The sequence below is a fragment of the Dipteris shenzhenensis genome, chromosome 33 (genome assembly GCF_047967505.1).
Source record: "Dipteris shenzhenensis isolate YYH24624 ecotype China chromosome 33, Dip_SZ_1.0, whole genome shotgun sequence".
Taxonomy (NCBI): Eukaryota; Viridiplantae; Streptophyta; class Polypodiopsida; order Gleicheniales; family Dipteridaceae; genus Dipteris; species Dipteris shenzhenensis.
The window spans coordinates 18,042,777-18,061,807 of NC_141628.1; the positions used below are offsets into that span (position 1 = coordinate 18,042,777).

General features: G+C 41.5%; 1 protein-coding gene across 4 annotated transcripts; it reads left to right on the top strand.

Moving 5' to 3' along the window:
• Positions 1 to 2,746: 2,746 nt before the first annotated feature.
• On the top strand, positions 2,747 to 9,143 carry LOC147879777 (serine carboxypeptidase-like 50). Of its 4 annotated transcripts, none has more exons than XM_087371745.1 (9): positions 2,747 to 4,472; positions 4,702 to 5,000; positions 5,325 to 5,623; positions 6,110 to 6,404; positions 6,502 to 6,605; positions 7,548 to 7,665; positions 7,802 to 7,924; positions 8,473 to 8,730; positions 8,826 to 9,143. In XM_087371745.1, exons 2-9 carry the CDS (start codon positions 4,848 to 4,850, stop codon positions 8,913 to 8,915), a joined length of 1,440 nt encoding a protein of 479 aa, XP_087227871.1. In that variant the 5' UTR covers positions 2,747 to 4,472; positions 4,702 to 4,847; the 3' UTR covers positions 8,916 to 9,143. The 4 variants fall into 4 exon arrangements, with proteins under 4 accessions (XP_087227871.1, XP_087227868.1, XP_087227869.1 ...); XM_087371742.1 differs by having other exon boundaries at positions 4,803 to 5,000; XM_087371746.1 differs by lacking the exon at positions 2,747 to 4,472 and adding an exon at positions 4,515 to 4,611.
• The last annotated feature ends 9,888 nt before the right edge of the window (positions 9,144 to 19,031 follow it).

Consider the following 19,031-nt stretch of genomic DNA (forward strand, 5'->3'; position numbering starts at 1 on the left):
TACCTCTCTTCATTCAGTGTCAATGCTGGCAAATGCGTTGGCCTGCCCACTGTCCTCAACCAAGGGCTTGTCTCCTTGTTTAATTGTTTTGAGACTCCTTGTTTGAGCCGCAATCCGTTCGAACGACTCATCTTTTATCTCTTGGTATCTAAGTCGATAGCTTGTCCTCATGTCTCTCGGCTTTGTCATTCATCAGAGTCTATTTGCTTGCTCTCCACTGGCATACTCCCTAGTAGGATTTCCAAATGTCAATGCCAAATGTGCATTGTGACTGGTGGTTTGGCTCTTCCTCCCATGACCCTTCTTTCAATTGAGTTTGCGAGGTCAGATGGACAAGGGAAAGTGGAGTGAACACAAATCGATGAGGTGAGCAATGCATGAGGGCGATGGGAGCTCATGCAACTTAGTGTAAAAGGAAAGATTAGAGAGATAGAGGAGACAAGTAAGCAATCATAGTGTTCCAACATCCTTTCTATTACATAGCATAAAAAGGCTTGGATACCATAGTTTACTGTAGCGCACTTCACGCCCGAGTAGTCCTATTTAATAGAGATGATTGTTGGACCCAAGATCCTAGATCCTTATGTACATGACTGCACTTTGAATTTGCAATGGGTACTACCCACCGCATTTACAACAAATCGGCATGCTCTTGTTAGAAGAGCAAGTGTTTTTACATCATATCAGTCCAGGCTAATGAGGTTGTTTAAATGTATCCTTCGTGCAACTCCAGCGAGTAGCATCATGAGAGTTGTAACATATTTTGTATGCTAAAGTCTTATTTTGAGATCTTTCCTTTTTACTAACTCAAGGAGAATTGTAGAGGATGCTCTTTTTCTATTATGGAATGTCGATAATGTGGTATTCTTTTCCTATATGCAAGAATTGAGAGTATGAAGTTAACACCAAAAGTATTGGAAATAGTGCAAGTCCACTTAAGTGAACTTTGAAATACCTATCGACTAGGGAGATTTAACCCTAGCATAGTGGTCATAAGAGAAATAAAATAATAGCAGAGATCTACAAAACATTTGCTAAGAAGAGTACCTTTTCAAAGTTAAGATGAATTCCAAGGGCCCTTTATGATCCCTACAAGTTTCAAAGCTTTGCGATGGTTTTTTTAGGGAGTTTGTATTGCAATACATTGCATGGGTGAATATTCATGCTCGATAGTATTCATTTCATGCCAAACATGTTATTGTAATGGTTTTAGATATCACCTAGTGAGAGTGAGACACAAAGTTTCAATGGTGTGATCTTTGAGTACTTAAGAGGCGTGATGATACAAAATCTCCAAAGGAAAGGGTAATAAAAGAAGATAGAGAACTACCATGTTTTAGTACGAGAGGACAATTTGTCTTTGTTTTTATATCACTTTGTCCTCATCATGAACCTTTGTATACAAGAGATAAACTTTAGAAATGATGCTCTTAGATGATGTCATTGCTGCTAGTGTCACGTGAGTATTTCTTCAAACTTGCAAGAGATAAACTTTAGAAATAATGCTTTTAGATGATGTCATTGATGCTAGTGTCATGTGAATATTTCTTTGCACTTTTTCTTTATCATTTGCTATTTTGGTTTAATTAGTTGCAAAGCTTTATTAAGACCATTGTCCTTTTGTATGAAAGTATTACTTTTATAATGACTCATCTAAACCTTGGGCCAAAAACGTCATGTATACTTTAATGGACTTTGTGAGAATATGAATGAGATTATTCGCCATCCACACCTAGATCTTAGTTATGTGAAATAATCACCTTTATGACTAACTCTGAGTAGGTATAGTTGGTTGTATTCAAAACCATTTCTTCCATATTGACCTAGCCTCAAGCCCCTAAGAAGAAGAATGGCTTGAAGACCCTAGGAAACACAAGGCGGCAAAGCCACTCTGCTCCAAAAGATAATGGCATGGGTGGAGACGCATCACATTCAAAAGCATGAGCAATAGATTGTCTTTTAATAATATGGGCTTAAAAACCTTAACTGATGCGAACCACTTCAAACTAACTATGGCCTAACTAGCGGTATGCCAAAACATACTGACTGCCCAAATATCCTCATTAAGACCCTTAGGATGATAAAAAATAGGATCCCCTTATAGAGGCATTGGGATGTCCCTCTTAAAACCTGAAACTTTCCTCTCCCACCTAAGGCCGGTTACACACCTACCAACGGACCGGCCCTTTGTAAAAAAAAAGGGCAAATTGGAGGAGAGCATTTGGGATGACGGGCGCATTGGAGAAGGCTTTGTAAAAGAAAGGGCGATTAGAGGAGAGCGTTTGGGATGACTGGAGCCTTACACACCGCTTTGGACGGCAGGGTCTGATGGGGGGACCCCTGTCCTCCATTTTTACTATGTGGGGGAGCTTGGCTGCTGAGCTCCCTCTGCGTGGCCCTTTAGTGGTCAGGCATTGCCTAGTTCGTGTTTGCCAAAAATGTGTCCGTGTAAAGGGGTGGCGGACGGACACGGCGCAGCTTGGGCGGCCAAAGAAGAGAGGGAGCCAAAAGGAAGAGAGGGATACATTGCACTCTAAGGGAGATAAAGGTGGAGGTGGAGGTAAAAGGTTTTGTGTGTGGGTGACGAGGGAATGAGACAGCAAAACGTGACAGAGATTCTTATCAAACTGAACAAGGAAATGCAAAGAAAAGACTTGACCAGCTTTTTGAGAGGGGAGAGGCGACAAGGAGAGAGAATGGGTACAGGACTCGGGAGCCCCATGGGACTGCACAAGAGGGGAGAGAGGCAACAAAGGAGAGAGAATGGGTAAAGAAGGAGCCTCTTCGGCTGCCCAAGGGAAGGCAAAAGAAAAGACTTGACAAGGTTTTTGGGAGGGGGCGCAACAATGAGAGAGAATGGGTAACCTATTCGACTAGCTTTTCCAGAGACAAGGGGAGAGGCAACGAGAGGGAGAATGGGGACTAGTCACTCAAGGAAAGGCACCAAAAAGAAAAAAATAAATTTGACGAGCTTGTTCATGTGCATTTGTGGAGATGTTTCTTCCAAGGTGTGATGCCAAAGGAGAAAGAAGAGGGACGTATTTCCTGGTGGTTGTTGAGCTTGTTCATGTGCAGGAGTGGGAGATATTTCTTCCAAAGTGGAGAAATATTGTAGGAGAAAGGAGAAAAGCTGTGTTTTGCTGGTTGTTGAGCTTGTTCATGTGCATATTGAGCTTGTTCATGTGCATATTTGGAAGGAGAAAGATGTATTTTCGTGGTTGTTGTGCGGGTTCATGTGCAGGAGTGGGACAGGGAGAGAGATTGTCATTGCAGAGGAGAAAGGATAAAGGTTTTTGGGAAGAGGCCCCTGTCCTCAGAGTGCAAAATCAGGCAAGCTTTATAGTCAGCAAAGAAGTAAGCAGAGATCCTCGATTCTTACTCTCTGAGAAAGTAAGCAGAGATAGGGGCAATATACTCTGGGAGAAACTAAGCAAAGGCTTACTCTCGGAGAAACTAAGCAGAGGTAGGGGCAAATATCTCACTGTTTCTTACACTCTGAGAAAGTAAGCAGAGATATTACTGATTCTTACTCTCTGAGAAATTAAGGAGAGAGAGGTGAAACAGAGAGAAAGTAAGAGATATCACTGATTCTTACTGTCTGAGAAAGTTAGCAGAGAGTGTGCAACAGATCACTGGTTCTTACTCTCTGAGAAAGCAAACAGAGACAGGTGCAAGATGTCACCAAGAGAAAGGTGCAAATATATGACTGGTTGGTACCCTCTGAGAGAGAGCAACCAGAGGAAGGGGCAATGTATAACTATGTCTCAAATCTTATGAGAAAGCAAGAAGAGAAAGGGGCAATATGACACTGATTCTTAGTCTTCGATGCTAAGGACAGGGAGAGCACAGTGGTCCTTACAGACTTGACTCTTCCTTTTCTCTCAGTGTAGAAGAGGAAGAGTTATCATCAGAATTCACAGGAGCTCATTTGTTTTCATCAGAATTCACAGGAGCTCATTTGCTCCTTCCCCTCCCCCTTTACGTAACACCCTTTCCTTCTCCCTCTTCTTCCCTTCCCTCCTTCCTCCATCATCATCATCATCATCCAGATCCCTGCCTTCCTCCTGCCTCTCGCTTGCCATTGCTTCCCTGCATCAATCACAGCCCCCCAATCGCACTCTACGAATCCTTCTGCTTTCCTGCCTTTCTTAAGCTCCCCCCTCCCTTCTTCCATGCTCCCCGCTCTCAGTTTTTTGCCCTGCCCATCATCCACACCTCGCCTCTTGCTTCTGCCAGCATCGATTCCCTTTTGCCCATTTCGCAACAATCGCATATTGCGATTCAGAACCGTCGCCTCCTTCAGTGAACGTCGAATTTTTTAGTCGGACTCAAGCCCGCATAATATCTTTTTGGTCCCAACCGACTTAGCAGCTCGTCCGCAGGAATCGCTCGAACTTTTTGAATTGGTCGGTTTGTTTTCGTTTCTTTCGCGGCTCGTGGGCTCCTACCGTCACAAATTAGCTCCCGTGTCGGTACGTGCGTCCAAACCAAGCCTTGCGAATTAATCGCGTCGTTGCCGCAATACTGGACCCACTCTTTTACGATCTCGTCCACCAACGGACGCCATTGTATTTAGAAGAAAGAAGCTGTGCTTTTGGCAATTTGCTGATCGTGAGTTTATAGTGTTGCGCAATACTTCGTATGCTTTGAATTAGCCAATTCATACAGGTCTCGGCGTCATACGCATTGATTTGTTCACAGAAATTACGCTGCCGTGTGCCTCTTGGCGGAAATTTAGAAACGCTTTGGAACAAGTGTCCCCTTCGAAAAATGCTGACTACTGCTGTAATGTGGGGATGCAGCGAGACACGGCTTGAAAGCTTTTAAGTTTCACCTAATTTCGAATTATGCATTCGAGCATCACGTTGAGGATAAACACAGTGAAGCCAGCCGTTCATTTGGATGATCATACCCAGGAACCCTCGTATTTGAAGCCTCAGCCCATTCATTCGAATGATGTGACGAGTTCTCTGTCCAAGTCAGTGAAATTGGACAACTGGGTATGCAGTTTCGTCTTCACTTAGGAGATTCCACGTTTCAATTTCGCTCTCCTAAAGGCAGTGTTGCCGTAATGGTGAACGTAGATACTGTATGCTTCTGGAGTAGTCATGATCTGTGTTTCCAAAGATGCATGGGAGAGACTTTGATTGAGCTGAATCTTGTTGCAGTGTCGTCTTAATGGTGAAATAGTCCTCGTAGATGCAATATGCTTCTGGAGTCGTCATGATTTGGGAATGGGAGAGACTTCGATTGGCGGCTAAATCTTGTTGACAAACGAATGAAATTTTGTCGTTGTCTGATGCTTTCCTTGCTGGTAAATGCAGGATTCCTATGGGAAAAAGATTTACAATACGAGCTCTTCTGTAGGCCCTTCTTTTCCTGAAGAGGCTTTACCTACAAAGTCGGGTTACTTGCCCATTAGCCACACGAGTAGATCTAAGTTGTTCTTTGCTTTTTATGAAGCAACAGAGTCTCCAACTTCTCCTGCAGACACACCTTGGTTGCTATGGTTAAATGGTGGCCCTGGCTGTTCAAGCCTTATTGGGTGCTTCTCTGAGCTTGGTCCATGGTGGATTCTTGAAGATGGTTCCATTCAAGCCAATGAGGGAGCGTGGAATCGCAGGTCTGCCCACTTCTTTCCAGTGTTGTTATGTTGAGGGTCCCATTTTCTATGTAAAGAAAATGGACTTGTTCATGAGAGTATATCTTTCATAACTCAGAACTTGTTACTACCTTTGTAAAGAGAGACGTTACTGGAAAATCCATGGTGTTAATAGCTCACCACCTCTTCACACGGACAATTGCACTTAGTAACTAAACTGCCTAAGGTCAAGAGGCCTTGATAGTATTCATAGCTGCTCACCTCTTTGTGTAGAATATTGCACTCAGTGCTAGACTGCCTTTTTTTTAAAGAGAGATTTGATGTTTTGGCAAGCCTTGATGTCTTGCTGGTAATTGCACAATTAGTGCTAAAGCGCTTGTTTGTATCATAAAGTGGAAGAGAGGCTCTTATTATCTGCTGTCTTTGCACTTTCCAATATCAATAGAGGACGAATGTAGGAGTAACGCCTCTATGGACATTTTGCTTCAATGGAAACTGTTGTTTCAGGTGTGGCATCCTTTTTGTGGATAATCCTGTTGGAACGGGCTTCAGTGTGGCTGCAACAGATGAAGACGTTCCAAAGGACCAAGAAACAGTTGCCAGACACTTAGATCACGCCCTGAATTATTTTGTCCAACTCAATCCCATCTTTCGGACAAGACCTCTTTTTCTGGCAGGTGAAAGTTATGCAGGGAAGTACATTCCTGCCTTGGCGTATCACATGATATATCATTCAAGCCCCATAAGATCACAGCTGGTTGGCATTGCCATTGGTAATGGTCTTACCGATCCACGCATTCAGGTATTTTAAGTTTATAATACATTGGTCTTTGCAACGTTTTCTGCTTTGATGCGAGCAGAATACCTGATTTGCTGAATCTTATTTATGAGAACTGCAGGTTCAGGCACATGCAGATGTGCTTTATGCCTTTGGTTTGTTAGATCAAGAGCAGTGCACATATGTTGATCAAACTGCTGCCAGCATCGTGAACCATGTGGACAGGTTGGGTTTGATCTAAACCAGTTTACCTTCTGTATATAGTTTTATGCTGTTTTTATTGCAATGATGCAAAGCTCTATCTCAAGGCATATACAGAATTTTCATTATTGCACTTTTTGGATGAATAAATACATTTTTTATCACTTTATTAATATACAAGAGGTATAATCCAAGAAAAATAATGAAAAAAGTATGCACAGTCTTAGATATGAAGTTTTTTATCTATGGTGTATCGGCCTTAGTCATGTTTAGAATGATTGAACATAAGCTGAAAACAATAAGTGGGGAGCTGAATAGCCCGTTTATCTTTTAGTTTCAAAAGAGAGTTTGATTGAGTATGCATGTGCTTTCTAAGTTAGGAATGTAATTTTGCGTCTTTGTAGGAAGCGGTACCTAAGTGTAAGAGGTTCATTTAGTTTTAAATGTTCTAAATAATTCATTCTTTCTGTAAATTCTTTCTTTCAATCCTACATGCGTGAGAGAGAGAGAGAGAGAGAGAGAGAGAGAGAGAGAGAGAGAGATTTTATTCCTGTTTTTTGCTCGATTTTGTTTCTTCATTTGCTTGTGCATTTTTGCTCACTCACCTTCTTCCTTTCTTGTTTTCTCTCTCTTTTGTTTATTTGACGTATTCTAGTAAGCACTGGGTTTGCCCAAGAGACTTTGGGGGTCTTTAGAAACCCAGTATAGCTGCTTATGCTAGGGACTGATGACGACATAAGTGTTGCTTTGCTTGCTAAGTATATCTTCCTTTTGTTTTTAAAAAAAATTTGCTACCTCTTTTTTCTTCTCTCTCGTTTTCTCTTTTATTTCCTTTGTAGATTTTTGGACTCTAGAACAGCAAAAAATCTAAATTTGTACGATTGGATACATTGTAGTCTTACAAAGGTATATAACATTTCAAAAAGTCATAATGGCAGATAAAACTCGTCATCTTTTTTCTGTCAGAGAGGAATGGTTGGCAGCACATGAGAAACGGACTTCGCTGTGCAATTGGATTGAGCACACAAGTGGCATTAAAACAATGCTAGATGTGCGCCGGACTTCTAGATACCATCATTTACAGGTATCCAGTCTTTGGGGGGGGGGTGTCTGTTTCAGGTTCGTTTTTTCTGACAATGTTAGTAAAATTGGATCGATTTTTTCATTGTCATATTGTTATTTTGAAACTTGTAAGGTGACTGCTTTTTTACTGGTGAAAGGATGGGACAGAGTACTTAGCTAAATTTCTTAATTCGGCTGAGGCTAAGGCTCAATTGAATGTGGATGAAGATGCGTTGAGGTGGGAAAGCTGTCGGCCAAGTATTCGTGCACTTATGGCACAGGTTTGCCATTTCATAACTCTCCATATTCACTTTTCAAGAATGGCCAAGGCGGATCTGATTTTTCATTCTTGACCTTTATGTGTGTCCCTTGTTTGAACAGTCCAGACTCTTCCTTTCTGACCAGCACCTTTCTGCCAAAAAAAGGACAGAAAGAAAGCATTGATTTACTTAGTTTAGAAATAGAACTTGACATTTGAATGTTGTCCACAGAAAGACACAGAGACATGTGGAAACTATCTTTAGGCATGAGCTTTGTGAGATTCAATGGTTCAGTTTCATTCATTTGTCTTTAATTTCTGGGAGAGACCACAGTGTGGAGTCTGTCAGAGTAAGGATGAATTTATAATGTCTTTATGGGGGTGCATTGGTTGTGGTTTTCATGAATGACCTATACCCGAAGCTCAATGAAGTATCAACAGGATGCTGACTGTAAGAGGAATAGTAAGGGTTCACAGGTCATCTGCAGTGGCCTTAGATTAATCAATATTTTGCCTTGCTCCGGCATTCTTCCCTAATCAGATTTTTGACAAGCTTGTATTTGCGTTTAGGATACAATGAAGAGTGCGAAAGGGATGTTAGAGGCGGTTCTTCAGGAGGGACTGCCTGTTCTGCTATATCAAGGAATTTATGATGTGAAAGATGGTCCAGCAGGATCAGAGGAATGGATGCACAGCCTAAATTGGCAAGGCAATGTGGCATTTTGGGAGTCGGAACGAAAAGTATGGAGAGAGAATGGAGTGCTGGCAGGTTATACTCGGACCATGAAAAATCTTACTCATGTTGTTTTCGTGGGAGCAGGCCATCAGGTATTTTCCTCTTTTTCTTGCCCCCTTTTTGAAGGAGCAAAATTCTGCTGCTTGTGTCTAGTAGACTTATATTACCTTCCACCACTGACCTACAGGTTCCAGCAGATCAACCGGTTTTATCACAGATCATGATTGAAAGCTGGATAAGCACACATCTCAGACATTATCAGGCGGCAAAACTGTGAAAATATAGGGGCAGCCAGTTCTGAAGGCCCCCACTATATCCTAAACCTATTTGGAAGTCGTTGTGCAGACAATTTGCAGCAGTCAAAAGGCCTGCTAGTAGTTCTTTATATTCACCACAATAGCAACATTAATGCTCTTGTGGAGCTATATTTTTAAGCCTTTCCAACATTTGGAAGGAATAATTGATCTATTGATACTGTGCTTATAGAGAGAGGTGTCATAGTTCCTCAAAGTATTATAAAATTTTGATTTGTCTATCCCTAGGTGTTACAAGGGCTCTCTGTGCTTTTGGTTTTTCCTTTTGCTCACTGCATAGAGAGGGTTTAACAACTACGTTTTTATATTTCTTACCACATTTAAAGAATATTTGGAAATTGCCAAAACTCTTTCTGGAGTACAAGAAAAGAGCACCCAAAACTGTGAAAATATAGGGGCAGCCAGTTCTGAAGGCCCCCACTATATCCTAAACCTATTTGGAAGTCATTGTGCAGACAATTTGCAGCAGTCAAAAGGCCTGCTAGTAGTTCTTTATATTCACCACAATAGCAACATTAATGCTCTTGTGGAGCTATATTTTTAAGCCTTTCCAACATTTGGAAGGAATAATTGATCTATTGATACTGTGCTTATAGAGAGAGGTGTCATAGTTCCTCAAAGTATTATAAAATTTTGATTTGTCTATCCCTAGGTGTTACAAGGGCTCTCTGTGCTTTTGGTTTTTCCTTTTGCTTACTGCATAGAGAGGGTTTAACAACTACGTTTTTATATTTCTTACCACATTTAAAGAATATTTGGACATTGCCAAAACTCTTTCTGGAGTACAAGAAAAGAGCACACACCCTTTATTATATTTTCAATCAAACTCATACTGGATTTTCTCTTACCCTTTCCGTTAGTCTACTAACATAGGTGAACCTTGCCCCCATCCATCCTGATCTGGAACTAGTTGCTAGTTCTCATAATAAAAAATTTCACAATGCAAAACACAACCTTCAAATTTTGAAGAGTAAGAACTGGGTGAGGTGATGCTGATTTCTTTGAAAGTTGCTGTTTAAAGCTATTGTCAATATTTTTGTAGAATTTATTCACCAAATATATGTTGGAAGATTATATGGCTTTGGAAACTGTTTGATCAAACTGGCTTTTTTAAAGTATTAGCCTCTATTTGTCTCCTAGATCTTGAAAAAGTAACTTTAAAAAGGAAAAATAAAAAAAATGCCGGATATCTTAAGGGGCTGGTCAGGCCTGAAAAAGAAAAGACCAATTACAAAATTGGGCCGACTACAAGGGGGGACACTTGCGGCCTAGGCTGATAGAGCCTGAAGCCACAATTGCTTAGACGAAGGAGCCAATATTGAGGAGACAGTGACTAATCATTGGGGATTTCTCCCCTAACATCAAACCGAGATCCCTGAGATTCGTCTTGATCATAGCTATGATGGCGGATTCCCTATTGCTGAGCGCGATATTGACCTTGAAGGCCAAGCGGTTTCTCATTTCCTAGATGGCGAGGCATACAGCCACACGCACATATTGCTAGGAAGCCAGGAGGGTAGACGAGAGCTTGAAGGTTTCCCCAAGTAGAACCATCCTCCATCTTCCTTTGATATAAAATTGAGACATGACCCTTGCCTTTCTAATTGCATTACCCTAGACCTCCCTGGTAACTGAACAAGCCCAAAACAAATGCTTCAAGGCTTCCACAGCCATACCGCATAGAGGGCAAATCGAGGAAATGGGAATTCGTTTCACAAGTGACCCTCTGACGGGCAACCAAAAATTGGTGATCTTCCACATCAAAATCGTGGCCTTCCCTACCCCGCACTGCTTCCAAATATCTATGAACCTATTCTGCCACCACACATGGCCTCCACACATGGCCTCTTCTCACCTGCCATTTCTTGTTGAGAGTTGCGAATCGAGGCCCCATTGTCTCAAGGTATCTGTACACAATCCTCGGTGAGAGGCGATTAAGGCATGTCCTCCCCATGAGCCACTGGGTCTGTCGACCCTCAGAGGAGATGCAGTTAGTTGGCGAGTCGTCCGGAATTCGCTCCATCACAGCAGCCAGCAGGTCGGGTTCACCTTGATTTAGCCGAAACCTAATATGTAGCTATTCAAGGGGGATCCAATCCATGGATCTTGGGTTCCAGATGTCACCCCAATTCCTCAGACCTTTCCTGTACATACTCACGCTCCTGCGGGGGGTGGAGTAGGTTCTGGCATGCGATCTATCTTCCACACCTTCAGTGAAATTCCAGTCTCCTCCCACCAACCAATGCCCACCCTCCAACTTCGAATTAAGAACAGACCAGCATCTAGCTCTCTCCATAGGGGCATTTGGAGCATATACACATGCAAACCCTACTTGAAAGTCATCAATCAAGGCTGAGACCGTAACTAGACAGCCATCCTCGTCCTTGAACTCATCCTTGACCTTAAGAGATTGGTGCAAGAGGATGGTTGTAACTCCTCGACCTCTAAACGGGAAATTTACATTGAATCCCAACTTCTTGCATGCAACCAAAATTCATCATTCGACCCACATTTGATCTCCTCAAGCATTACCACATGCGGTTTGAATTTTCAAACTACATCCAAGCATCCTCTTTGTTTGGATTTCCCACAGCACCCTTTCACATTCCACGACATCACTTGGATCTTGTCCTTGCATCTCTCACCCCCCCTAGCTTTCCTTTGAGGATTTACAAACATCTTTAAAGAAGTTAAATCTGTTTTCCTTGGCCATCCCGACACTCATCGCCACGTCCTTGAGCCTCTTAGTGAGGCTATGTGTGGGTGGAGTTTTCTGCAGTCAATTGTCTTCACCTTGACCTTTCTCCTCGCTCTTCTTAAATTCATGCACTCTCGTTTTGTGATTCGCATTAGGGAGGATCTCCTCTTCATCATTGGAAGAGGCTTGCGAAGAGACCGGCACCTCCACCAACTGGGATGGTGGAATGTCCAGAAGCATCCCCGACGAGGGAGAGGGATCCAAATTTTCTTCTTCAACATGCTTCTCGGGGACGCCATGCATGGGGAGAGCTTCCCGAACATACTTACCTTTCTTTTCGACAATCTTCCATCTGTCGACTGACAGGACGACCTCCATGACATCCTCTGAATCGACCTCTCGATCATTTGATGGAATCGCCAGTGTATCTTGAGAGGGCTTGAGGTTGCTTGCAGCATCTTTGGCTTCATCCTTCGTGGAGGGGTCTTGGACCGTCTTGTCACCTCTTGCCAAGGCCGTGTTTGTTGGTTTATCTGGGCAAGCTCTAGCAAAATAGCCAACTTTCCTACAGATAAGACATGCATCAAGAAAGAGGCCAAATTTAACCTGGATCGGAAGCTTGAGGCCTCCCAGGAGCTAGGCTTCAATGAAGTCCGGCATTGGCTATGCCCTATCCCACAGAATCTACACCCTTTTTCTGCCAAAAGGATCCCTAGCTGCGGGAGGAATAAGTAAGATTCTACCCAACGTTGTTGCCAACTTTTTTATATTGTCTCCCAACAATTGGGGAAGGCTCAGGAACTCAATCCATACCGGGCAGTCACGAAAAAGAAACTCATCAATGGAGAAAGAGGGGCTCCAAGGGATTGACAAAACCACAACTCCCGCGTACATGAAGGGCCTCCCCAGCATATCGTTGCATATTGGCTCCAAGAGACAGTGGACAAGAAAGAAACCTTTCCTAGGAATTTGGCTGAGTAGGGATCTTGGGATAGATCAAATTCATACGTGAGGACATACTGCAGTTCATCCAATGATGAGAGCGTCCGATGAAGAAGAGGTAGACCTCGCCTCGTGCCAACCTTTCCAGCTCCGACATGACTTCTTCCAAGTGTATTTCGCATGTGATGGAGTGACGTTTGCCAGCCTCCATCCAGCCTTTCTTCTTAGTTTCCTTGGCGCGATGCTCAATCTCTGCATGCAACAGTCTGGATGCCTCTGTTTCCAGGGGAGAGAACCCTGCTCGGATTTTGTGCGCCAAAATCTTTGCATAGGACTATGCGCCCGATGCCTCACCTTGTTTTGATTTCTCTTTCCCATCCGACTCTGACGATGCATCATTACCCCTACCGACTTGGGTACTCATACCTCTACCAGGCCTCTCCTCTAGACGCTTATGTTTGGGAGAGCACCTAGCACTACTATCATCATGCGGACTCGAGTTGTGCATGCACTCGCCTAACCAGTCAAGTCATCAGAAATTAACTTTCTTTAGTATAACATGCAATGGCGAGGCTGGGGACCAACCTTGAATAGGGATGCTAAAGATCCAAATTGTGTACATGGTAGGTATTGAATCCTAGACCACCTCTCACATGTGAGGAGATTCCAATTACAAGGGGTAGATAGTTTTAGGCTATGCATCAGCTAATTGGACTTTGAGAACCAAGACCGCATAGATGTTGAAAGTCTCCACAATCAAGTTTGCAAAGACGTTGCCACACACCAGCTGCATCACCACAATAGTAACCTCACTTGATTTGGGAATGAGTAGGTTGGTCAGATTGCGCACAGGGGCGTAGATCAAATACATTTCTATGAACTTGGGGAACTTTGAGTTGACTTCCAACTTTCTTTCAATTTGACAGCTAGCTTTTTCACCAAGACATCCACGGAGGACTCTTTCCAGGGATGGAAGACAACTCATGGAGAAGTTTTTCAATGGATGGAACATAAAAGGATGAAGACACTTGCTCTCTAAAAACCCATAAGACACTTCAAAACAAGCTCCCTTATATAATTGTTCACCCCTCTTTTAGAAACATAACAAATGAATGAACAAACAAATATATATGTATGTATGTATGTATATACAGATGTGTTGTGTGTCTGTGTGTCTTCATGCTCGCTAACCCTCCATACATGTACATACCATAATTATTTTAGATAAGTACTTTTTCACTCCTATATGTAAATGGACCGCTAGTCCCCTAAATTAAAAAGTCCCTTCCATTAACGAACCTACTATGTTACATGTTGTATAGAGTGATCACCTCAGGAGAAAAAGTGACCAAAATCCAAGGATAATCCATGTCATCTATGGCTTTGATGACTTTATTATCCTAGGGAAGCATAAGGTGAAGATGGATGTGTATCTCACTCCTTTGGTGGAAAAGTTGCTAACTTTGTTGACTGATATCTCCAATTAATTGACAATGGTCAACCAACTGCCACACCATTTGATGTACTTGAGCTCGTTTTAATGAGCTGAGTTTCAAGAGATCATGGATCCATATGGGTACTCTCTCTAATGTCATAGATTGAATCTCTTTAGGAGCCTATTCCAATATGGGGTCTTCAAAGTAGGAATTACTAGTGGTGGTGGGATTGTATGCAACAACAATCAATGCATGGATGGTTTTTGTTGAGCCTAAGCTTGTACAATTTCCAAGGGGGGTCCACTTAGTATATTCTACATGCATGCATGACCGCCAGAAAATGTTTTGCATACTTGTCATGACACCCTCAAAGACCATTAAAGTATGCATTGTAAGCCCCTTGAAATAAGCCATAATCCTCCCTACCAAATAATTTAATAATCATTTGGCTATATTTATTCCCTTTTTATTATATTTGTTCATTCGAAATTTGAAGAAAGACAATATTATCTTATCATTTAGCTATTTCAATTCCTTTTTTTTCATGTAAAAACTCTCAGCTTATTTATGATGAAATTTTCAAATGTAAGCAGAAAAATTATGCAATTTTCAAATGTTAAAACTATCAGCTTATTTATGATGCAATTTTCAAATGTAAGTAGAAAAATCTTCAAAAATAAAAAAGCTATACTTTGGATGAAGTCATTTAATCCTGTTGGTCAAAATAGTTGATCTCTTGAAGCATCAATGTGACAAGGCTAAGGTAAACTTTTATTTTCTATATTTAAGCTCTTTTAGTTTAGATCCAACATATATTAATTCTTTTGTAACCATAAGTATAGCAAAATTAGATGTTATGTGAAAACATATTTAGATGGTACAAGAGTAGACAATTATAAATGATGGTTTAAAACACAAAAATGCCCTAAAAGGGTGCCTTAAGAGGATCTAGCAAGGCAAATAATTTACCCCCTAGTGTAGTACTAGGGTGCTACCCTTGGCAATGTGCAAAAATCTAGGTTGGCATGGTGGCATTCACATGTATTGACTAGGACTGGCAAGAATGGTTTAGTGGAGGACACAATGGACCTCATCCCCATGTTCCTAGTACCAAAATTTAAATCATGAGAGTCATTCCACAGGCTTGGCGAGGAACTCTCACAAACCCTCACTACGCTTAGTTCAAATGGTTTTGGAGCTTCAATGTACTTGTTTAGATGTGAGAGAAAGACTAGCACATTTCTCATACTTTACTTTCATACCTTTCATAGGCCCTCACTCTCACAACCAATGGATTAGGAGGATTTAAATTGGTAGAGGGTAAAAACTATTGGTAACTTTTGCTTGTCTGACACTAACATTGACGCTAAATCTAGGTGGAGGATATGAATCTTTCAGAGGAGATTTCTTGTCAAGTTGGATAAGGACATAAGGGAGTCATCTTGGCTGGCTCCTATTGCTTTATATTGCCTAATTCCATTGTCTTAGGATTCCATGAAGATTGATACAAGATTTAGTAAAGAGCTGTGTACCACTTACCCATTGCTGCTTAGCATTGTAGGCATAGGCACCATCTGGAGAGATTATGGTCTCAGTTTTGGGGATCATCAAGGCCAAGAAGTTCTACATTCCTTGTCTAACCATTCATATAGGCATCCTAATTTTCTCTTGGCTTAAATATATGGCATACCTTCCGTATACATGAGGTATCAGCATGCAAAGAAATGCTACAAGCATTGTTGGAGGAGTTGCCATATTGCCAAGGTGGTTTGGACATAAATCTTAAGATAATCTTCATACAATACCACTGATGTTTTCACTCTGGCTTCAAGAGAATTTCTTTAGGGTAGAGGATCTTGTATTTTTTCACTATACGAGGCCGAGGCAAGCAATCATGCCTTCTGCATTCAGTAACATCACAGACATGGCCGTGCAGATCACTACACCAGCCTTAGGAGTTGCCCTTGCTTCCTATTTTGGCTCAAGACCCATTGACTTCTTCATAGAAGGGCTCGGACGGGAGGTGGATTCCAGTATTACTTTATGATAGAAATGGTGCTCGAGATGTGTTAGTGTCATCGGCAGACATGCATCCACAAGAGCTAATATATTGGCTTCCATATGGCCTAGATATCATTTTTACTATTTGGTGTCAAATGGGTTGTATATATTTTTGAAAAAGCACATTGTATATGGCATGCATCATCTTTCCATGAAATTTCCTCCATAATCTAGAGAATATGCCTTGAACTCCACAAATAAGAGGGTTCCATACCTCATATCTCCACTTGGGAAGCCACGGAAGCAACCTTGGAAGAGCATGCTAAAACAAGGACAAAATGCATGCGACCACCGATTCAACATGCATGCCACCACCAATTCAATGTCTCTCCAAAGATGTAATTTATGCATGAGATTTTTCAAGCCTTGAAACTCATGTTACAGTTTCTTTGGTTGCCAATTCCTTGGCCAATGGTGGTCAAATTCTGCCATGGAAGGAATGCCAGAAGAGCATGTTAATACATGGACAAGAGAAATGTCACCACCAATGTCAATGTCTCTCCAATGGTTGAATATAACTTGTCATCAATTTTTGTGGAAGTTTTTTCAACATTCAAATATGGGACCTCACGTTAGGGCTCCTTTGGTCAATAATTCCTAGCCCATGGGATCAAACTCTAGAAATTCTATATTATTGGGAACTTGTGGCTATGCCTCATCCCCATGCCTTTGGATTTATGACATGGTCAAAGATTCAAGAATTAAATTGTAATTGACACATAAAAGCTTGTTCCAAGATAAAGTTTGCACACACCCCTTTCACAATTAGCCATGTGGCATCTTATTGTCCATACACACCTACTTCTAATGCACCCTAGACAAATGTCACACCAGCACTACATCGATGAGCTTTATATGTCAACACTCCCCCTCATGTTCATCAAATCCATCTCTAGTACTCCAAGTATGTCTATGAAATACTCAAACTTCTCTGTCCCAAATCACTTGTAAAGGATGAAATTATAACGAATCACTATGGTTTTGGTCCTCACATGATATCCTGGAGTACTAGAAAGTTGAGTACTAGTAACTCATATTGTCACAATGTATGACAATTCTTTCATCATTATGCCGTCCCAAATCATCAAGAAATTTATGACTTCATATGCCTAAAGTGGGTAACATTGCGCATAAACGAGAACTAAATGGAATATTTCTATTTAAAAAGCAAAAAATTGATGCTTTATTTAATCATAAATAAAAATACTATTGCACAATATCATTATAGAAAAAAAGCATGCAAAAAATTGGCCTAAATTTAAGAGTATTTTTCATAGAAATTTTGAGATTTGTGAAAGTTACATAATTCTAAAAAACACAATACATAATCCCATGGGTTGCCAACTTGATCAAAGGAATTGAAACGTTGGGTAGCTTTTCAATATAATGATATTTCAAAAAGGATGAACTTTTGGAGATTGCTACATAAACAAAAAGTCTACGTGCACTCTCACTCTACAAGTGCATCCTCTTTTGTATCAACAAAGATGATTATTCATAAGTGGATGATCCATTCTCCTCAATATTATCAACAACCACCTTCTCTTTGTCCCTATGAAGACCAAATGCTCCTTCCATTCACAATTGTGTAAGTCTAGAGGAGGAGGATCCAAAAAGATGTATTGCATAGGATGGAACCTTCTCAAAAAGGATGTCTACTATCTTCTTCCATAGGCATCCATCATTTGTAAGTTCAAAATTATAAACATGTATGTCTACTTCTCCAAGATCAAACAACATCCAGTTGTGATTGGTTTTTGGTGCCCCTTCTTGCCCTTCTTTTTTGGTACATGCAACTTATTCAAGAGCACATTTCCCTTTCAAATGGATCAGCATGCTTTATTCACGGTCTTTTCCCTCACCCCTCAGTTGTCTAGTGTACCTGGTGCTTGATGCCTGGTGAGACGTAGTGTGATGCCCTCTCTTGCACTCTAAGGTAAGATTGGCAAGCGAGTCCTACTCAGTGCTTGGATACAGATAATTGATCGTCGTACTATCATAAGGTTGTGCTATGGTGTGCCAAGCTGTATGAAGATGGATGGTTGAGCTAGTGTGAGTCAAGTGTCACAAGGGAACCATATATGCAAACTAAAAACAAAATCCAGGCATTCTTTTATAAGAAAGGGGCTTGGCCCATTACAAAGAGCTAAAATGTACCTCATGATGCACTTAACTGCCTCCCAATGCCTCTTTCCTGGATTAGCCATATACCAGCTAACAACTCCCATTGCAAATGCAATGTCTGGTCTAGTAGCTTTCATAGCATACATAAGACTCCCAACTGCTGATGCATAAGGAACCTTGGCCATCATGGCCCTTTCCTCATCTGATTTGGGACTATCTGTATGACTCAGTTTCACATATGGAGGCAATGGAGTACTCATTGCCTTCCCCCCCTCCATATTGAAATGCTGCAATACTTTTGTAACATACTCTTTTTGTGAAAGCCAAAGGAGTTTCCTACTCCGATCACGTGTGATGCGCATACCAAGAATATGACCTGCAAGTCCCAAATCCTTCATATCAAAGGCCTCATGCAACTTGGCCTTTAATGCATCTAGCTCATAAGTATTCTTGCTAGCCAATAGCATATCATCCATGTATAGTGCCAAGATTATCAGGCTATTATCCTTAGCCCTTTTAGTGTAGAGGCAGTGATCAATTTCACTCCTTCTAAAACCCTGGGACCGAATGAAAGCATCAAACTTCTAATACCATTCTCTAGGCGCTTGCTTAAGACCATAGAGACTCTTCTTCAGCTTGCAAACTAAATGCTCTTTGCCCTTTTCTTCAAAGCCTTCCGACTGCACCATGTAAATTTCCTCATGCAAATCCCCATGCAAGAAATCTGTCTTGACATCCATCTGCATAAGCTCCATATCCTCTGATGCCACTAGTCCAAGCATGCATCTAAGTGTGGTCATCTTCACAACCGGAGAGAA

What these genes read in the sequence shown, in the direction of transcription:
- LOC147879777 (XM_087371745.1), top strand. Translation starts at nt 4,848, where the DNA reads ATGCATTCGAGCATCACGTTGAGGATAAACACAGTGAAGCCAGCCGTT. An exon ending in GAGGGAGCGTGGAATCGCAG is followed by an intron (nt 5,624 to 6,109) that starts GTCTGCCCACTT and finishes CTGTTGTTTCAG; the next exon opens with GTGTGGCATCCTTTTTGTGG. An exon ending in TCGTGGGAGCAGGCCATCAG is followed by an intron (nt 8,731 to 8,825) that starts GTATTTTCCTCT and finishes ACTGACCTACAG; the next exon opens with GTTCCAGCAGATCAACCGGT.